At 45.4% G+C, this 19,949-nt stretch overlaps 2 protein-coding genes across 2 annotated transcripts in view; one reads left to right on the top strand and one right to left on the bottom strand.

Moving 5' to 3' along the window:
- BCDIN3D (BCDIN3 domain containing RNA methyltransferase) overlaps window positions 1–19,949 on the bottom strand; it is a 243,403-nt gene that overhangs the window by 130,039 nt on the left and 93,415 nt on the right. The window lies entirely within an intron of this gene.
- Window positions 4,859–18,189, top strand: LOC310827831 (keratinocyte-associated transmembrane protein 2). The gene is made up of 3 exons (XM_083704327.1): window positions 4,859–5,150; window positions 13,384–13,973; window positions 16,715–18,189. Exons 1-3 carry the CDS (start codon window positions 4,973–4,975, stop codon window positions 16,844–16,846), a joined length of 900 nt encoding a protein of 299 aa, XP_083560453.1. The 5' UTR covers window positions 4,859–4,972; the 3' UTR covers window positions 16,847–18,189.

Below are 19,949 nucleotides of genomic sequence, written 5' to 3' on the forward strand. Positions count from 1 at the left end.
GGAGAGCACAGGTCCTCCGCTGCCCACACCCTCCCTGCGCAGAAGACTTCTACGCAGGGAGAGTAGGAGAAGACTAGGCGTCAAAGAACTTCTTTGCTGGAAGAAGTTCAAGAAACGCCCACTGACAGATTCTGCCAGCGATTGAGACAGCCACAGATGGGTAGCTGTCCGGACAGAAAGGGTTCACCCAGGTAACCCAGCCAAGCGTGGCGCCGATTTACGCACGAGCAACCCCTAGAACCATTACATTTATACACCACTCGATTGTTAAAAACAACAACCTCAAAGTGATTTACGAAAATCAAAAACCCGCATTTACGACAGCGAGAGTCCATCAGCATTTGTGGTTCCCAGTTTGTGCTGGCGAGCGGCTGATGCTAAACTAAGCCTATTGTTATGTGCCACCCCAATCTATGAATGGTGAGGGATTCTAGGAGATTACTCATGGTTTGGGTTACCTTTTGGTAACAAGGCACTGCAGAGACTGTGGTGTCTTCATGATGTATGGTTTATTCACACATAAATACAGCCTGAGCCTACGATGGAGGGGTCCACAGCATTCAAACCCCAAGAGGGTCCTGTTTCTCCCATTGCTGCAGCCTCAGATTTAAACAGCCAGCTCACAGCCCCCAACTGCAATCCTAAACTGAACTCTGCTAACTAGCTCAAAGTTCAGGGTGGGGCCCCTGTCTCTGCCTTTTAAAACGGTCCACTGCGTTCCCCTTGTCTTTGGTTAATGGCTCACTGATTTTCTGGACACGGTGGAAACCGGTTTGGCCTGTATTATTTAACGCTTGGCTAAATCCAGCACCTAAATTTTAACACTCCCAAGCGTGGATTAAATTCTAAGAAATTGAAATTGAAGGAAATCTGGCACCCGCAACTCATAACAGTATTTATTCTGTAAGCTACTGATGGCCACATCTTCCAAGTGATGCCTAAGGATGTTTTCCCAAAGGTGGGCAAATGATTCCATTTGGTAAGACATGATTTGGGGGCCATAATGTCTCACGGCGGTTTCTGCGTTGAGAGGCAGTAATAATGTGCAAAGCTGATACTTCCACAGGTACCTCCGTCAGGAAGGCAGAAAATTATTATTATTTTTTTAAATAATATTTATTAGAGTTTCAAATAATACAAAAAGCAAAAAATAATAAAAAGAAAAGAAAAGAAAAGATTCAACCTTTACAGTCCATATTTTCAATAACTTTTTTCCAGAACTTTCCCTCGCCTCCCCTTCTTGTATTCCATGTCCAAATATTTGTTCAACAAGTTCTTATTCCTAAATTTTTAACCTTAATTTGTTATTATATTTAATTCAATTTATATATCAACTTTTAACTTATATACATCAATCATATATGCTTACACACTTTTTCTAAAGTCGACCCAGTTTCCCTTCCACGAATTCCCCATTTTTATACTAATGACAACACAAGAATAGAAGAAAAAAAAAGTAGAAAGAGTCAGACACCCTTCGGATTTCCAAACTCCCACCCTTCCTTCCCCGGTTTCGATCCCCGGAGTTTTCTCAAATTTCTTTTCTTGTTCAGCTGCCTGGGTTTTGTACATCAAGTTCTTTTCCAACTCAGTAGATTCATTTGCTGTTGGCTTCGAAGTTATGGCACTTGTAGACAAAACATGACCTTGCTCTTGCAACTTACACAACTTTCCCAAGAGAAAAGCAACCTCGTCCAGGTCAGCTAGTATTTTCCGACCTATTTCCATTCTTGTAATGTCCCTGAACCCCCAGGAAGGCAGAAAATTAAAAAGGTGTCAACATGCAGTGATGTTGGGAAGGGGGGGGGGGCAAAATTCAACTTTACATCAGATAAGGGAATTCTGAGTGCTGCTCTACATGTTTGCAATTAAGTACAGAAGCGGCTTAATCATGCTGGCCACGTGACCCGGAAGCTCTAACAGTCAGGGGTCCCTTTACCTTTGCTAGGTTTACAACACCACCATGCTCAGCCTGTATTGCAAGGGTTAGAACTAGATAATCCTTTGGGTACTTTTCAACTTTTATGATTCTATGAACGCAGGGAAGGATGCCAACCGGTTTTTTTTACTGCGAATTCCTTTTAGATGGGTTAAAAACAAACAAATAAAGGAACTGATAAAGTCCGAATTTCCTGGTGCAGCAATAAAAGAAATTATCCGGTGTAAATCTGGAAATTCCCCACAGATAGAAAGATGGAATGTCATGGTTTTTGCAGAAGAGTAGCCGTGTTAATCTGGTTACAGATAGGTAGCCGTGTTGGTCTGCCATAGTCAAAACAAAATAAAAAAATTCCTTCCAGTAGCACCTTAAAGACCAACTAAGTTAGTTCTAGGTATGAGCTTTCGTGTGCATGCACACTTCTTCAGATACACAGATACACGCTTCTTCAGATACACAGCTCAGGCTGTGTATCTGAAGAAGTGTGCATGCACACGAAAGCTCATACCTAGAACTAACTTAGTTGGTCTTTAAGGTGCTACTGGAAGGAATTTTTTTATCGTGTTAATCTGCTGCAGCAAACCCAGCAGAGAGTTTTTTGGCACCATGAAGGCTAAGAAAGTTATTGTGAGCAGGAGGTTTCATGGACTGCGCTGACTTCGTGTACATGCATCAACTGGTATCCTAAATTGGCAACTACAGGTGAAACTCGGAAAATTGGAATATCATGGCAAAGTTCATTTATTTCAGTAATTCAACTTAAAAGGTGAAACTAATATATGAGATAGACTCATGACATGCAAAGCGAGATATGTCAAGCCTTTATTTGTTATAATTGTGATGATCAACACAGGCTGTGGAAACTTCACACTGGACTTCAAGCATCTGGCATTGTGTTCTTCCCCATTCTTCCTCCAGACTCTGGGTCCTTGGTTTGCAAATGAGATGCAAAAGCTGCTCTCATCAGAAAAGAGATTTGGGGAGCCACGTCATCAGCTGGTGTTGGTCCACTGTGCTTCATTAAGTCCAGGATCAACGCAGCCGTCTACCAGGAGATTTTGGAGCACTTCATGCTTCCTTCCACAGACGGGCTTTATGGGAATGCTGACTTAATTTTCCAGCAGGACTTTGGCACCTGCCCACACTGCCCAAAGTACCAAAACCTGGTTCAGTGCCCATGGGATTACTGTGCTTGATTGGCCAGCAAACCCACCTGACCTGAACCCCATAGAGAATCCATGGGGCATTGCCAAGAGAAAGATGAGAGGCATGAGACCAAGCAATGCAGAAGAGCTGAAGGCTGCTATTGAAGCTTCCTGGTCTTCCGTAACACCTCAGCAGTGCCACAGGCTGATAGCATCCATGCCACACCACATTGAGGCAGTAATTGATGCAAAAGGGGCCCAAACCAAGTACTGAGTTCATATGCATGCTTCTACTTCTCGGAGGTCCAATATTGCTCTATTTGCAGCCCTTGTTTTGCTGATTTCACTTAATATTCTAATTTTCTGAGATTGTTAATTTGGGGTTTTCATCAGCTGTACGCCATGATCATCACAATTATCACCTGTAAATATCTCTCTCTCTACCTACATACACACACAGCTGGGGTGGGGAGAAACTGCATGCAGAGGAATGAGGTTGCCTCACCTCAAAAAGGATGATATAACAGTTGGAAAAGGTTCAGAAAAGCACAACCCAAATGATCCAGGGGATGGGAGTGAAGAAAGGTTGCAGTGTTTGGGACTTCTCTCCCAAACACCTATCATGTCACCTTTTCCTCGCTTTTTTTCTCTTAGCTAAAAAGGCGAGAAAGAGGAGGCATTATAGAAGTCGAGGCAGAAAAGTTCCTCTCCCTCACAACGCTGGAGCCCGTAGACATGCAGCGAAGCTGAATGTCCAGACAAAAGAAAGCTTCAGTGCAGAGTTTGACTGCGGAACTCCCTGCCACAGGAGGCAGGCATGGCCACCAACCTGGATGGCTTTAAAAAAGGATCAGACAAATTCACAGAGGAGGAGAGGGATATCGAGGGCTGCTAGCCATCGTGCCTACGCAATGCTTCTGAATGCCAGAGATCTATGAGACTGTAAACCTGGAAGGCACCCCCAGAGGTCATCTAGTCCAGCCCCACCTTGCAAATGCATATTTTTTTAAGCAAGCAGCTGGAAACAGCAGGAGGGGAGAACGAGGCTGCTGTGCTGGGATCAGGGCCGGATTTAGGTTTGATGAGGCCCTAGGCTACAGAAGGCAATGGGGCCCTTTATATATCCAGCTGTCAGAAACAAATTGTCGCTGTTTTTTTGTGCTGAATAAATGTTGTATGCTAATTTATGGACCGAATAGGTATCTCAAGCCATACTTCTCGGTAGTTGCGCCCGCCCTGTGGAACACCCTCCCACCAGTTGTCAAAGAGAACACAACTACCAGACTTTTAGAAGACATCTGAATTTTAATATTTTAATATTTAATTTTAATATTTTTAAAATTTAATTTTAATATTTTTAATATTTAATTTTAATATTTTGTTGGAAGCTGCCCAGAGTGGCTGGGGAAGCTCAGCCAGATGGGCGGGGTATAAATAAATTGTCATTGTTGTTGTTGTTGTTGTTGTTGTTGTTATTGTTATGAAAAGGTACATCCTTTTTTTGTTTTTTGCCCTGGACACAGAATTGACCTGCGCCTCCATGGACAGCTGTGAGTCCATTTTATTTTATTTTATTTTTTATTTTATTTTTATCTTATATTTTGGAAATGCACATCCTTTTCCCCCCCCTTTTAATTTTCAGCCTATACATAAATCCCCCACTGGCTCCCGCTCTCGTCTTCCCCCGCAAGGGGCATTTGCCAAACTGAGGAGAATCTCAGCCTTCACGCGCGTCTCCCTCTCCTGCGCATGCCTGAGAGAAGCGGCGGGCGGGGGGGCCGCGTTGACGTCACGACGCCGCGCGCTGCTGCGGAATGCGGTTGCCTAGCAGCGCGTGGGCGGGGCGGGCGAGAGACGCCACATCCTCGGCCGAGGCTGGTCGGCCAAGATGGCGGCCGCCGGGCGAAGGAGGCGGAGGCGCAGGAGGCGAGGAGAAGAAGAAGAAGGAGGAGGCGGAGGCGCAGGGACGGCCATGCCGCTCTCAGGAAGGGCCGCTCTCCTCCTCCTCCTGGTGCTGCTGGTGCTGCTGGACGGGGCCCTGGCGGTCGCGGGCCAGAGCGAGAACGGTGAGGAGGGAGGAGGAGGAGGAGGGAGGCCTCGGGGTCCCGCTCCGAAGGGGCTGCAGGAACACCCCCTTCTCCCTCTCCCTCGCCCCTCTTCTCTTCTCCCACCTCTCCTCCTCCTCTCTTCCTGCTGGTTTTTATATACAATATGCTGTTTTCAGATATACTGTAAGCTGCCTAGAGTGGCTGGGAAAGGGGGGTATACATATTATTATTATTATTATTATTATTATTATTATTATTATTATTATTATTAATATCATCATTATTATTATTATTCCTCGTCTTCCTGTTCCACCTCTTCTTCCTTCTCTCCTTCTTCTCCTATTCCACTTCTCTTCTTCCTCTCCCCCTCCTCTCTCTTCTCTTTTTCCTTCTCTTCTTCCTCTTCCCCTCCTCTCTCTTCTTCTCTTATTCCACTCCTCCTTCCTCTTCCCCTCCTTTCTCCTCTTTTCCTCTTCTTCCTTCTCTCCTTCTTCTCTTCTTCCCCTTCTTCCCCTCCTCTCTCTTCTTCTTCCTTCTCTCTCTTCTTCTTTTCTTCCCCCTTCCCTCCTCTCTCTTCTTCTTCTCCTCTTCTTCCTCTTTCCCTCCTGTCTCTTCTTCTCTTATTCCACTTCTTCCTTCTTCTCTTCTTCTTCTTCTTCCTCTCTTCTTCCTTCTCTTCTTCCACTTTTTCCTTTCCTCCTCTCTTTTTTCCTCCTCCTCCTCCTCTTTCTCTTATTCCACCTCTCTCTTCTGGCCCCATCCACACACCATACATTTAAAGCACTATGATACCACTTTAAAGTTTAGACCATCCTGGTTTTCTCCAAAGAATCCTCTGTGGTTTAGTTCACAAAGGGCCCTGAAAGTTGGTAGGGGACACCCCCCTCCTCTTTCCCTCCCACAGCTACAGTTTCCAGGGGGAAAGTGTTCATTGTTAAACCGCTCTGTGAATTGTAGCAACTAACACCACTCAGCACCCTAAAAAAAGGCAGCTCCCAGAATTCTGGGGGGGGGGGGGGAACCATGACTGTTTAAAGTGGTCTGAAAGTGGAGCCTCACACCTTGGGCTCTACCTTTGCATATTTATTACACTTGTACCCCACTTTTCCTCCAAGGAGCTCAAGATGGCGTAAATCCCATTTACATCCCCACAACAACCCAGTGAGGTAGGTTAGGCAGAGAGGCAATGGCTGGCTCAAGATCACCTAGTGAAAGCTTCATGGCTGTGTGGGGATTCAAACCCTGGTCTCCCAGGTCCTAGTCCAATACTCTAACCGCTACTACTGTATTATTAAATACAAGTGATAACTTTAGAGTTAGCAGTTTATTTAATAATTATCTGCCTCAGTGGAGAGACCTGTTGCAGCCTGATCTGCTTGTTTTATATACAGTGGTGCCCCGCAAGACGAACGCCTCGCAAGACGGAAAACCCGCTAAACGAAAGGGTTTTCTGTTTTGGAGGTGCTTCGCTAAACAAATTTCTCTATGGGGTTGCTTCGCAAGATGGAAAAATCTTGCGAGTTCCCACGGGTTTTTTCCCGCTTCCCCCCCCCCCCCGCTTTTCCTAAGCTGCTAAGCCGCTTAACAGCTGATCCGCTGACCGCTTCTCAGCTGACCGCTAAAAGCCGCTAGACCGCTAATAGCGCTAATCCGCTAAGCTGTCAATGGGCTTGCTTCGCAAGACGAAAAAACCGCTAGACGAAGAGAATCGCGGAACGGATTCTTTTCGTCTTGCGAGGCACCACTGTATATGCTTTCCTAGTTGAATTTCCCACCATGAACAACAGGCACACACAGAAAGAAAGAAAGAAAGAAAGAAAGAAAGAAAGAAGTTCCTTAAGTCTGCAATGCTATATTCATGGAGCTGGGAGTAAGTGCCGTGGAGTGCAGTGGAGCTTCCTTCTGATAAGCCTGCATGCTCTAGGTTTCGGCTGTTAGTGACACAAGGAAGCAGATCATTTGGGTGACATGAAGTGTTAATTTCCTCCCCACCCAGTGCTGCAGGGGAAAGGAGAGGCGGAAGGAAGCATTTGTTATCCTTGCAGGCTGACACAGTTAGATACCACACGTTTCAATATATCAGGTATCTGTTGGGTGCAAAAAGGGGCTTTCTCTTTCATAGGCACTGCTTTAACTACATGGAAAATTCACAAACGCCTGCCTTACTTTGTTTGTATTGTGAGCATCATGTTAACTTCCCATTTTTACATAACATTTTCATTATCAACGTTCCAAAATAGGTTTGGTTTACAGTGAGTCCCATCTCCTCACATGACAAAGTTACTCTTCGCTCTTTCTAGGACTGGTGCAGTCAGCGGTTTTAGCAGTATAGCTTAATCAGAAGTCATAGATTTGGGGGACTTTTCATTTACCTTTACTCATAAGCAATACTCATTTGTAATGAATAAGAAACAAAGTTCCTGGATAGGAAAGATTTCCTTTAACGATTCAGACAACATCCTGCAGCAGAAGCTAATTGTTCTTCTGGTTTGGAAATGTCTCCAAATGTTCAGCCACCATCTTATTTTCTCCTAATGTTGAAGCAAAATCTACTAAATCTGTCCTTTGGGAAATGGACAAGAAGTCTTTGCCTTCTTTCTGACTGCAGTCTTGAAAATACTGGAGGTGGGATCAATCATGTTCTCTCCAACTTCTTTTCTCCAGGCTGAACATATCCAATTTCTGTAACACTCCTTCACCGCACATGTTTTCTCTACCTCTGCCTCCCTGTCTGCAGTCCGCTGAGCCGTTTTGACATATTAAACTTGACACAGTGCTCCACAATAGGTCATGCAGAAAAAAGGTTCATGATCTGGAAATGATTATTTTTTCTAGTGCGGCCTTAAAATCAATAAAACCTCTATTTTTTTTTTTGCAGCTGCAGCAATCGGCTGACTCAATTGCTGCAATCCCATGATCCTTTTTACATATACTGCTGTCAAATTAAGCCAGGTATCTACCCTCCTACATTGGTCTGGCTTTGGTTTGTTTGTTTTCCCAAATGCTGAACTTTTCAATTCGTTGCTGTTGGGTTTCAGCCTAGTCTTCCATTCCCTCAGGGTCATTTGGAATTTTATTCCTGTCTTCGGAGGTGTTGGCCGTTCCTTCCCCATTTTGTTTCTTCTGCTAATTTGTTAAGCATTTCTTCCACCCTTTCAACAAGTCATTGATGAAGAACAGTTGAGGTGTCCTAGGCCCAGGGTAGATCCCTGCGGCATTGCACTTGAAACCTCCAATTTCGCAAGGAGCTATTGATGGGCAACCTTTGAGTTGTTGTTGTTGTTGTTGTTTAGTCGTTTAGTCGTGTCCGACTCTTCATGACCCCCTGGACCAGAGCACGCCAGGCACTCCTGTCTTCCACTGCTTCCCGCAGTTTGGTCAAACTCATGCTGGTAGCTTCGAGAACACCGTCCAACCATCTCGTCCTCCTGTCATCCCCTTCTCCTTGTGCCCTCCATCTTTCCCAACACCAGGGTCTTTTCCAGGGAGTCTTCTCTTCTCATGAGGTGGCCAAAGTATTGGAGCCTCAGCTTCAGGATCTATCCTTCCAGTGAGCACTCAGGGCTGATTTCCTTCAGAATGGAGAGGTTTGATCTTCTTGCAGTCCATGAGTCTCTCAAGAGTCTTCATATCTTGAAGACTTCATATCTTGAAGACTTCATATCTGTGAATATCTTCACAGTTAGATATTCTAAAATTACAATATTTAAATATAAAGTATTGGAGCCTCAGCTTCAGGATCTGTCCTTCCAGTGAGCACTCAGGGCTGATTTCCTTCAGAATGGAGAGGTTTGATCTTCTTGCAGTCCATGGGACTCTCAAGAGTCTACTCCAGCACCAGAATTCAAAAGCATCAATTCTTCAGCGATCAGCCTTCTTTATGGTCCAGCTCTCACTTCCATACATCAACCTTTGAGTGCAGTTTCCCAACTACCTGTGATTCTGGTCTTCTGCTTTCCTGTTCCTAGAAGTCCTGGCTACTTTTCTCAGCTCTGCTCTGTCCTTCCTTCTGTTTCCTAGATGTGCCTGGTTTTATTTTCAGCTCACCACTGAGCTTTTCCTGCAGCCACCCCAGCTTTTTCAGGTGTCCCACTTTACCTTCTGATGCCTTTAAGAGTAACTCTCCTTTCTGCAGGAACTCCCAGCCATCAAAGGCTTCTTTTCCTATTGGAATCCTGCCTAATGTTTGTCTAGCCTTATTTAAAGTAGCTTCCCTCAATTTGCTATGCTTGCCTTAAGCTTTCCATAAGATCAAAAATTCCAGCACCCGAAGTCTCTTTTACCTAAGTTATCGCGTACAGTTTGCTCAACATCCGTATTACTTGGGTTCCTGTGCTAAATTCTAACGTCTGCTTCATATAGGAAAGGGTGTGCCATACAAACAAGGAACCGTCTGTTCAGCTGCTCCTTTGGTATACCATGACTGGCTAGTTAACATTTTTATTCCCAAGCGGGAAGGAGGGTTTTTCAGTGCACCATTCTGCAGTACTGTGAATGCCAAGCCTTCTAATTTTTTCCAGTGAAGTCTGTCTCCTACGTTAAGTTGCTATAAAGAGTGGAAGTGATGTTAGCCCATTTTTGGCTCGTGCGTTTTCCATATATCAGACGTTTTCTTTAATTCTGATTTACACCTGGAGCTTTCCTTAAAGATGTCTCTGAAATTATGCTCAGATTATATTTTGCTAATGCTAATCAGATACTCAACCGTTTTCCCTCGCCCTATGCCGTTGTCTTGTGGCTTGTTCTTCCTGATTTTGTAACCCAGAAGAGTGTTGCGACTCGATCTGGTTATTTTGTCTTCTTTTGTTTCAAGAATGCTAGCTTTTAAACTCTTGTTGAAAACTTCATTTCTGCCAAACCCGGGCAAGCAATTAAGAATACACCCTTCCACAGTGGTTAATTTATGTCTGTTTTCAACTTCTTTTGGTTTTTATTGCACAGTTTTATATTTTACTGCTAGGTATAAAAAGATGTAGCTGTATACAGTGGTACCTCGGGTTACAGGCGCTTCAGGTTACAAACTCCACTAACCCAGAAATAGTACCTTGGGTTAAGAACTTTGCTTCAGGATGAGAACAGAAATTGCATGGCAGCAGCGGGAGGCCCCATTAGCTAAAGTGGTACCTCTGGTTAAGAACAGTTTCAGGTTAAGAACGGACCTCTGGAACAAATTAAGTTCTTAACCCGAGGTACCACTGTATAAATATTGTATAAAGGAGGATAGCTAGGCATGGTGTTGCTAAACTGCATTGCTACATTGTTCTTTCTGCTTGAATAAGAGAATTTTTCACGAGCGACTTGCTTGCTCAGAAAGGAGAGAGGATATGCTTGTGTAAACGAAAAAGCTTTTAGCAGGCGCTGAAAAGAGTATACAGTGGAACCTCGGGTTAAGAACTTAATTCGCTCCGGAGGTCCGTTCTTAACCTGAAACGGTTCTTAACCTGAAGCACCACTTTAGCTAATGGGGCCTCCTGCTGCTGCTGCCGCGCCGCCGGAGCCCGATTTCTGTTCTCATCCTGAAGCAAAGTTCTTAACCCGAGGTACTATTTCTGGGTTAGCGGAGTCCGTAACCTGAAGCGTATGTAACCCAAGGTACCACTGTATAGGGAAGGTGTCAATAGGGAGGAAGTTCCAAAGTGTAGGTTCTGACACAGTAAAAGATTGATTTCTTACCAACGCAGAATGGGTATTGTGTGGCACCTGTAACAGAGCCGTTTCTGCAGATTGAAGCAGTTGCGTGGGTATTTTGGGGTGAGGTTATCTTTCAGTAATGCTGGGCACAGAGAGGGAGGGTCAAGGCAGTGGGGTGCTCAGGGCTGGCTTCGCACCAAAGCCAACCTGGTACCCTGTTGCTCCCAGATGCTCCCACACTGTGCCAAGCCTCCTGCTGCCTTTCCTTTCAGTAACGGGCAGCAACACACAGCATTGGAAAGCCCATTGAACAGCACAGCCCCTGCCTAGCCTCCCCCCCCCCCCAATTCAGAGCCAGTCATTAACTTTTCAGGTGGCAGGATTGCATCAACATGGAGTGCAGGGATACCTTGAGCAACTGGCGTCACGAGACTTTCCCAGCTTGCATCGTGGCAGCTCAAGCCAGTTTCACCCCGCCTTGGTGAAAAACCCTTGTATTTTTCCGTAGTTAACGTTATTTCGCTGCATGCTATTTGCCCCCAAATCTGTGCATTCCTACTTCTTAAGCGCATGGTCGTACGCTCAGCTGATCTCTTGGGCAAATACGCCAGAGCTGCTCTGTTGACATTGGCACCTCAATTCACATCGTTGAGACAGGCTGCCGCACTCTCATTCATTTGATGTGTTGTCTCTCTCAGCGAACTCTCCATGATTTGTTCAATTGACAAAGAACGGCTTCGGCTGTAATGCGACAACTGTCCCTGTTCAGTGTAACTCTTTGACCCGGCTTGTGCATCATGTTGAACCCTAGTTAAAATAAGCAGTGGACAGTGTGCCCATGCGGCGTGCAGCTGAGATCACACGCAGTTCACTTCTCCCTGTGCTGTCAGGAAATAATCCACGCTCCTGCTTTTCATTCTGCCATAATAATAATAATAATAATAATAATAATAATAATAATAATAATATATTATTTATACCCCGCCCATCTGGCTGAGTTTCCCCAGCCACTCTGGGCGGCTCCCAACCAAGTGTTTAAAACAATACAGCGTTAAATATTAAAAACTTCCCTGAACAGGGCTGCCTTCAGATGTCTTTTAAAGATAGGATAGCTGCATATTTCATTCACATCTGAAGGGAGGGTGTTCCACAGGGCGGGCGCCACCACCGAGAAGGCCCTCTGCCTGGTTCCCTGTAACCTCACTTCTCGCAATGAGGGAACTGCCAGAAGGCCCTTGGCGCTGGATCTGTGTCCAGGCTGAACGATTGGGGTGGAGACGCTCCTTCAGGTATATAGGACCGAGGCCGTTTAGGGCTTGAAAGGTCAGCACCAACACTTTGAACTGTGCTCGGAAACGTACTGGGAGCCAATGCAGATCTCTCAGAACCGGTGTTATGTGGTCCTGGTGGCCGCCCCCAGTCACAAGTCTAGCTGCCGCATTCTGGATTAATTGCTGTTTCCGGGTCACCTTCAAAGGTAGCCCCACGTAGAGCATGTTGCAGTAGTCCAAGTGGGAGATAACTAGAGCATGCCCCACTCTGGCGAGACAGTCCACGGATAGGTAGGGTCTTAGCTTGCGTACCAGATGGAACTGGTAGACAGCTGCTCTGGACACAGAATTGACCTGCGCCTCCATGGACAGCTGTGAGTCCAGAATGACTCCCAGGCTGCGCACCTGGTCCTTCAGGGGCACAGTGACCCCATTCAGGACCAGGGAGTCCTCCACATCCCCCCACCTCCTGTCCCCCAAAAACAGTACTTCTGTCTTGTCAGGATTCAACCTCAATCTGTTAGCCGCCATCCATCCTCCAACTGCCTCCAGGCACTAAACCTGGGGTCGTGGTTTGTTTCTCTTCAAACGTGAGTGGCAAGGGAAGAACGAATTTTGGTTTGCGGGAAACAAACAGGTAGGTGGTTTGCACGTAAAGCCATGGCGACGATACAAAGTGTCTGAGAAGGACCCTGTGGAGCAGATTTTGGGGTGTTTGTGGGGGGAGAGAAATCAGGTGTCCTGTGTCACAAGCTGATTTCTGTTGCTCAAGGGGATGGACTTTGTTAAACGTTGCCCAGTTTATAATACCAACAATTGAACCAATAGCAGGGGATTGCAAACCCGGAAGTAGGTGTTTTGGTTTGTGAACTTTGCCTTGGAAGCAGAACATGTTGAGTGTGTTCCATTTGTAAATTGAGTCCCCTGCTGCTCTGGGAAAGTACGCCTTGGTTTAAGAACGCTTTGGTTTAAGAATGGACTTCTGGAACGAATGAAGTCCGCAAATCAAGGTACCACTGTAAATAAATACAGTGGTACCTTGGGTTACATATGCTTCAGGTTACAGACTCCGCTAACTCAGAAATATTACCTCGGGTTAAGAACTTTGCTTCAGGATTAGAACAGAAATCGTGCTCCGGTGGCGCGGCAGCAGCAGGAGGCCCTATGAGCTAAAGTGGTGCTTCAGGTTAAGAACAGTTTCAGGTTAAGAACAGACCTCCAGAACGAATTAAGTACTTAACCTGAGGTACCACTGTACTATCATTGACATCCCTCGTGAAATCAAGATACACCATGAGAACCTTTGTTTAAAACTCCAGATTATCCTGATTTTTATTTCCTTTTCCCAGGCACTACAACCGAGGCAGAGCTTTCTGAGACTGTAAATGTCTCGACATCCAGTTCCACGACTCACAACTTACCGACTGGTTCAAAAGCCACTGAGGACAGAACAAGGACGACAACAAATGAAGGCATGCCACCAACATCTCCGAAGAGCGGGGCTTCTGTCTCGCCTGGGCCAACTGCAACAGAAGGGAAGCAGGCAACCTCTGCAGCGCCAGCTTCTGCGACTCCTACTTTGCAAACAGATGCTGATACTTCAGAAGATACCAATATTAACGAAGATGACACGGTGGACGACACGGTGGACAAAAACCACGTTCCTAGCTTCCTCCCAACGGCCAAAGGAACAGCAGATCCTGCAGACTATTACGGCCCCTACGGGATGCCGTCTGACGATCAAGACGACCAAGGCATCTCGGAGTTTACGGAAGAGTTGGCCAGCATGCACAGCTATGAAAATAAGAAATTGCTTCCTGGCGAGATTAAGGACACCTCTTCCTCGGAACTGGAAGAGGATAGCCATTTCTTTTTCCATCTGGTTATCGTTGCCTTTTTGGTAGCTGTTGTTTACATCACGTATCACAATAAAAGAAAGGTAGGCCGCCTTTTTAGGTTATGGTTTTGCAGTATAAGATGGAACACGGGTGGCGCTGTGGGTTAAACCACAGAGCCTAGGACTTGCCGATCAGAAGGTCGGCGGTTCGAATCCCCGTGACGGAGTGAGCTCCCATTCCTCGGTCCCTGCTCCTGCCAACCTAGCAGTTCGAAAGCACACCAGTGCAAGTAAATAAATAGGTACCGCTCCGGCAGGAAGGTAAACGGCATTTCCGTGCACTGCTCTGGTTCTCCAGAAGTGGCTTCGTCATGCTGGCCACATGACCCGGAAGCTGTACGCCTGCTCCCTCGGCCAAGAAAGTGAGATGAGTGCCGCAACCCCAGAGTCGGCCACGAGCTGGACCTAATGGTCAGAGGTCCCTTTACCTTTACCTTTGCAGTATAAGTACAGTCATACCTTGGGTTACATGTTTTGCGTGTTTTCGGGTTATGGACCCGCCAAAACTTGGAAGAACCAGAACGGGTTACTTCCAGGTCTCATAGGTCGCGCATGTGTAGAAGTGCTAAATAGCACTATGCGCAGACGCGCCAAATCGCAACCCACACATGTACAGATGCGCTGCTGCAGGTTGCGATTGCTACGGGTTGTGAACGTGCATCCCGCACGGATCACATTTGCAACCCGAGCGTCCACTGTATGCAGTTGCACTGGCAGTTTTGCATTACGTTGCAAGTAATTGCAACGCAGGTGTTTGAACAGAATTGGAAATCTTCTCATGAGTTGACTTCTATACCCCATTTCTACAAATTTGTACTCAAAAGTGGCGTGCAAAAGAAAATGCACTCAAAACTCCTGCACAAATACATAATACAGTGGTGCCTTGCAAGACGAAAAGAATCCGTTCCGCGATTCTCTTCGTCTAGTGGTTTTTTCGTCTTGCGAAGCAAGCCCATTGACGGCTTAGTGGATTAGCGCTATTAGTGGTTTAGCGGCTTTTTGCGGCTTTTTGCGGCTTATCAGCTTAGCGGATAAGCGGCTTAGAAAAAGGGGAGGGGGAAAAAAGTCGGAAAAACTCACAAGACATTTCGTCTTGCGAAGGAAGCCCATAGGGAAATTCGTTTTGCGAAGCGCCTCCAAAACGGAAAACCCTTTCGTCTAGCGGGTTTTTCGTCTTGCGAGGCATTTGTCTTGCGGGGCACCACTGTACCATGGGGGGGGAATAGAAGACATTATCATACAAGATATACAACAAAAGCTCCAAAGTAATTACAATGGAACCTCTACTCACGACCACATTCTGTTCCGGAGGCCCATCCTTACGGCAAAACAGGTCGCTGGTAGAAGCACTGTTGTGTGCAGGCGCATTCGGCGGCAGCCGCTTCTGCGCATGTGCAGATAGCACCACTTCTGCGCGTGCGCGAATCGCAGCAAACCCGGTGTTTCCTTCCGGGTTTGCCGCGGTCACGACTTGGAACGGGCCTAAGTAGAGCGGGACGTAAGTAGAGGTTCTACTGTAACAGGGAATATTTTCATAAGCATTTCAAATATACAGATGCACGTGTTCTCCATGGTGCTTGGACGTCAGGGCAAATGCAGCAAGTTGGGAAATACAGGCTTGCAAAGCTGAAAATCTTAAATTAAGAAGGGTTCCAGTGCATCATATTGGGATAGCTGGGGAGCCACTGCAGAAAAGGCCCACTTTTATGCAGCCACCCTCCAGACCTCGCAAAGGAGGTACAGGAAGAAGGGCATCAGAGGATGACATCAGGGTCTGGGTCAATTCATATGGGAAGATGCAGTCCGTGGAGTATTTAAGGCTTTATAGGTCAAAACCAGCACTTTGAATTGTGCCCAGAAACTACCGTATTTTTCTGACCATAACACTCACTTTTTTCCTCCTAGAAAGTAAGGGGAAATGCCTGTGCGTGTTATGGAGCGAATGCCTACGGATGGCGGGGGGATCTGCTGCTGTCGTGAGCAGAGGATCCATGGTTCCCCTTCCATCCCTCCTCGGTGGCTCGCTTTGAAACAGCAAAGCGGGAGAAGAGCCGCTGAGTGGGGAGGAGAGAGGGACAGAGAGCCTGCTTCTTTAAAGGAGCAAAGCGGGAGAGGAGAGGAGCCGCTAACACGAGTCCGGAGCTGTTTTTTTCAGTGAGCCGGGGAGGAGGGAGAGAACAGCTTGCTAAATAGCAGCAAAGTTTTTCGCAAGCAGGCTCTCTGTCCCTTCTCCTCCCCATTCAGCTGGCTAAATAGCAGCAAAGTTTTTCAGAGACGTGGAGGAGGGAGAGAAGCAGAGCCTTTAAAGGAGCAAAGCGGGAGAGGAGAGGAGCCTTCTCCTCTTATACCCCTCTTCTACATTATTAACAGCATCCTTCTCCACCCACCCCACGCGTATTCCTTGTCCCTTGAGTGCTTTTCCTTCCCTCCCCACTTAAAATGTGGTTACAAAGCATGGATCCACATGGATCCTCAGGATTTTTGCATTGGGCTACCCCAAACTCACTGTCAGATCACATGTCTGTGGCCACAGCATGAACCACAAAAATCATACATCCACTGTTTCGTTTAGAATATTTTTTTTCTTGTTTTCCTCCTCTAAAAACTATGTGCGTGTTATGGTCGGGTGCGTGTTATGGTGCGAAAAATACGATAATTAGTAGGTGCGTTTAGTGAAGGAAATGGTTGTGATGACTTGCAAACGTTGACAAAGCAGAAAGTGTTTTCCCTTGAACCGTATCCTCGTTTCTTTGTCGTTAGCTAATTGTTTCTTTTCTCTCTAGATTATCCTCTTGGTCCAGAGCAGAAGATGGCGAGATGGGCTTTGCTCCAGGACGGTCGGGTACCATCGTTTGGATCAAAATGTCAACGAAGCCATGCCTTCATTAAAAATCACCAATGATTACATTTTTTAAAAGCGGCGTGATCTGAGTTGACTGAGCTAGTGATTTCCTTTGCCTGAGATGCAGATGTTTGCCATAAGCAACGAGTGCGCTCACTCCTCTCCCTTGCCTTTCAAGTTCTTAGCCTTATACGAGGGCATAGGAGGTTAGCATTTCCTTCAGGTGGCAGCCAAACTTAAAAATCAGTGTACGTAGTGCCCTTGTTAATCACGTTTATTTATCTTCCAGTGTATTCCCTTCTGCCTGGAGCAGTCCTAGATTAGAACATAGCCAAGTAATCCTCAATATTCAATGTATTGCTAAATCTGGCAACAGAGAACCACACTGAAAGGAACTCTGGCGATTCTCTCTTTGCATCATGCGTTCTCTTCTCTCCCTCAGTACAGATTGGGGGGAAACTTAAGACAACAAAGTGTCTGGCTCCTTACTTTAAACCACATCACTGGGGTGAAGATCTATCTGATATTTGTTCGCTATAGCCTTTTAAGTAGACATGCATTTTAAGAGAACAACCTTTGACATGTTACCAGCCTGTCTTTTTGTACAGCTTACAGATACCCATTTAAATACTGGTGGTGATTAAGAGGCCATTTATTATTTTCTTTCTTTCTCTCTCTGCCATTTTCTCTGCAAAAGAAAATGCCTTTAAAACCCCAAAGTTGAGAGAAAACCTCTCTAGGCTTGAAGCTGAGATACATGAAAGTTCAGCTAAACAAGCTCATCTGCACCACCCTCAATATTTTAACGGTTGCCAAGACACAACTTGTGCTTTTATTCCATTGCAACCAGGGAAGGGGAGAGATTTATTATTTCTTGTTCTAATCAAGGCGTAGAATTGTCAGGAATTCGAAGTTTCCCAGCTTCGGCGAACACTGCGTTATTTTCTTTTAATTTTGGGAAAGACAAAATTCTCTTGCATATAGCTTGTACAGAAAGTTCTTGGGGCGTCGGGATTTAAAAACAAATAATAAATAAAGTATGTACTTTTGCTATTTATGTTTACTTCCACAAGTTGTAATTAGTAGTTTCACTTTAATGTACACCTTGTTCATGAACGATTCGTTTTGAAGGACTGAAAAAATATGTATATAATCAGTAGGAACCTTGACTTTATATCCAAATCTTGTGCTATTCTGAAAAACCCTTGAACCTGTTTCATGAGAAGAGTTGCAGTGGTCATGATCTTGCTTAATGAAGCTTCTGCAGTAAGCATTCCTAAATAGGAAGAGGAAGAAGAGGAAGTCAAACGATACTTGCCAAAACTGTTTTCTTGCGGTAATTTTTATCATATTTGAACTTGTATCACTTTTAATAAGATTTTATTCCCCCCAAATAAACCCCAAGGATATAATTTTGTAGGAACTGCCGCTTGATTTGTGGTAATTCCATAAAAGCAAAAAATATATATTTGGGTGTGGGTGTGAAAATTGCACAAGGCACATGACAATTATGTGTGCAGCTTCGAATGAAAAAATGATTTTGGTTTAGTTTGCTCGGAGAGCAGCACAAGATGGTTGGAGCAGTGCAAGGTGCGACTTGTACCATTTTATATTAAAGGGGTGTTGTTTTTTAAAGGATGTAGTCAGAGGATATTTTCCTATAAAGTCACATCAGTATTTTTCAGTCATTGGTGCATAATCACAGATGGTCTACACAAAGGTGTTGTCTGAGTTGGGACTCAAGAAACAGAATAAGGCCAATGGGACTTTGCGGATTTAGAGCACAGTAAACAATCATTTAAGGGATGCGGGGGCGCTGTGGGTTAAACCACAGAGCCTAGGACTTGCCGATCAGAAGGTCGGCAGTTCGAATCCCCGCGACGGGGTGAGCTCAGTCCCTGCTCCTGCCAACCTAGCAGTTCGAAAGCATGTCAAAGTGCAAGTAGATAAATAGGCACCACTCCAGCAGGAAGGTAAACGGCATTTCCGTGCGCTGCTCTGGTTCACTAGAAGCGGCTTAGTCCTGCTGGCCACATGACCCGGAAGCTGTACACCGGCTCCATCGGCCAATAAAGCGAGATGAGCGCCGCAACCCCAGAGTCTGCCACGACTGGACCTAATGGTCAGGGGTCCCTTTACCTTTAAACAACCATTTCGACTGCTTACGTTCCAGCTTGCTAGGATATCACTTCATGCTTTTTGTCTGCATTCAGATTCTCTCCTTTTTCTTCTTGTCCTGGGCTACTCCAGGTTACTTGAATGCCCCTAGTGTTCCCATTTTTCCATTCTTAATGTTTGTGCCTATCTGGCTTCCAAAGGGCGTTTAATGCTTATTGCCCCAATTGCTGCTTAATACTTTAGTTAGTCTCAAAATGGTTTATCTAGCTATACACACATCAAACAACGAAACACAGAAACTACATTCTGATCCTGCGCAGTATGAAACCAAAATACAACAAAAGCAAAAAAAATTCCGTAGATTCATATGGTGAAATACTTCAGCCACTTCTGTGGGTGTCTGGAAATGTTTTCAAGCAGTTCCGCGGAAGGTAGGAATGGATGAAGACCTGTGTGTTATTTCTAACCTAGGTGACAGGTGCATTGGAAGAATCCCTGAGAGCAGGCATGTCCAAAGTCTGTTTTGGGGGTCTACTCCAGCCCGCCAGTTGGTTCAATCTGGCCCTTGTGGCAGTTTATTTCCTGGGGGGGAAATCTAAAAAATACCTCAATAACCTCAATCCTAAAAAAAGCTTGAAATATATATAAAAGATTTAAAAAATGTAGAGCCGCTCCAGTTTTTAATTTTTTCAATTTTGTGTTTGTGTATGTGTGTTGTTTAGTCGTGTCTGACTCTTCATGACCCCATGGACCAGAGCACGCCAGGCACTTCTGTCTTCCACCGCCTCCCGCAGTTTAGTCAAATATATATATATATAATTTTTTAATATATATATTGACCGCGTCAGACCAACACAGCTACCTACCTGAATCTAAAAAAACCTCAACAACTTCAGTCCTAAAAAAAGGTCTACTCCTCACGGCCCTTCTCTTCATCAAATCTGGCCCTTTGAAAAAAGTTCGGACACCCCTGCCTTAGAGGCTTTCCCAACTTTTGACACATTGAGCTGAAAGTAGACAACTCTGCAAGGTACCAAAGAATCAAGCCCAGTTACCTG

This window comes from Podarcis gaigeae, assembly GCF_964106915.1.
Source record: "Podarcis gaigeae genome assembly, chromosome: 12".
Taxonomy (NCBI): domain Eukaryota; kingdom Metazoa; phylum Chordata; class Lepidosauria; order Squamata; family Lacertidae; genus Podarcis; species Podarcis gaigeae.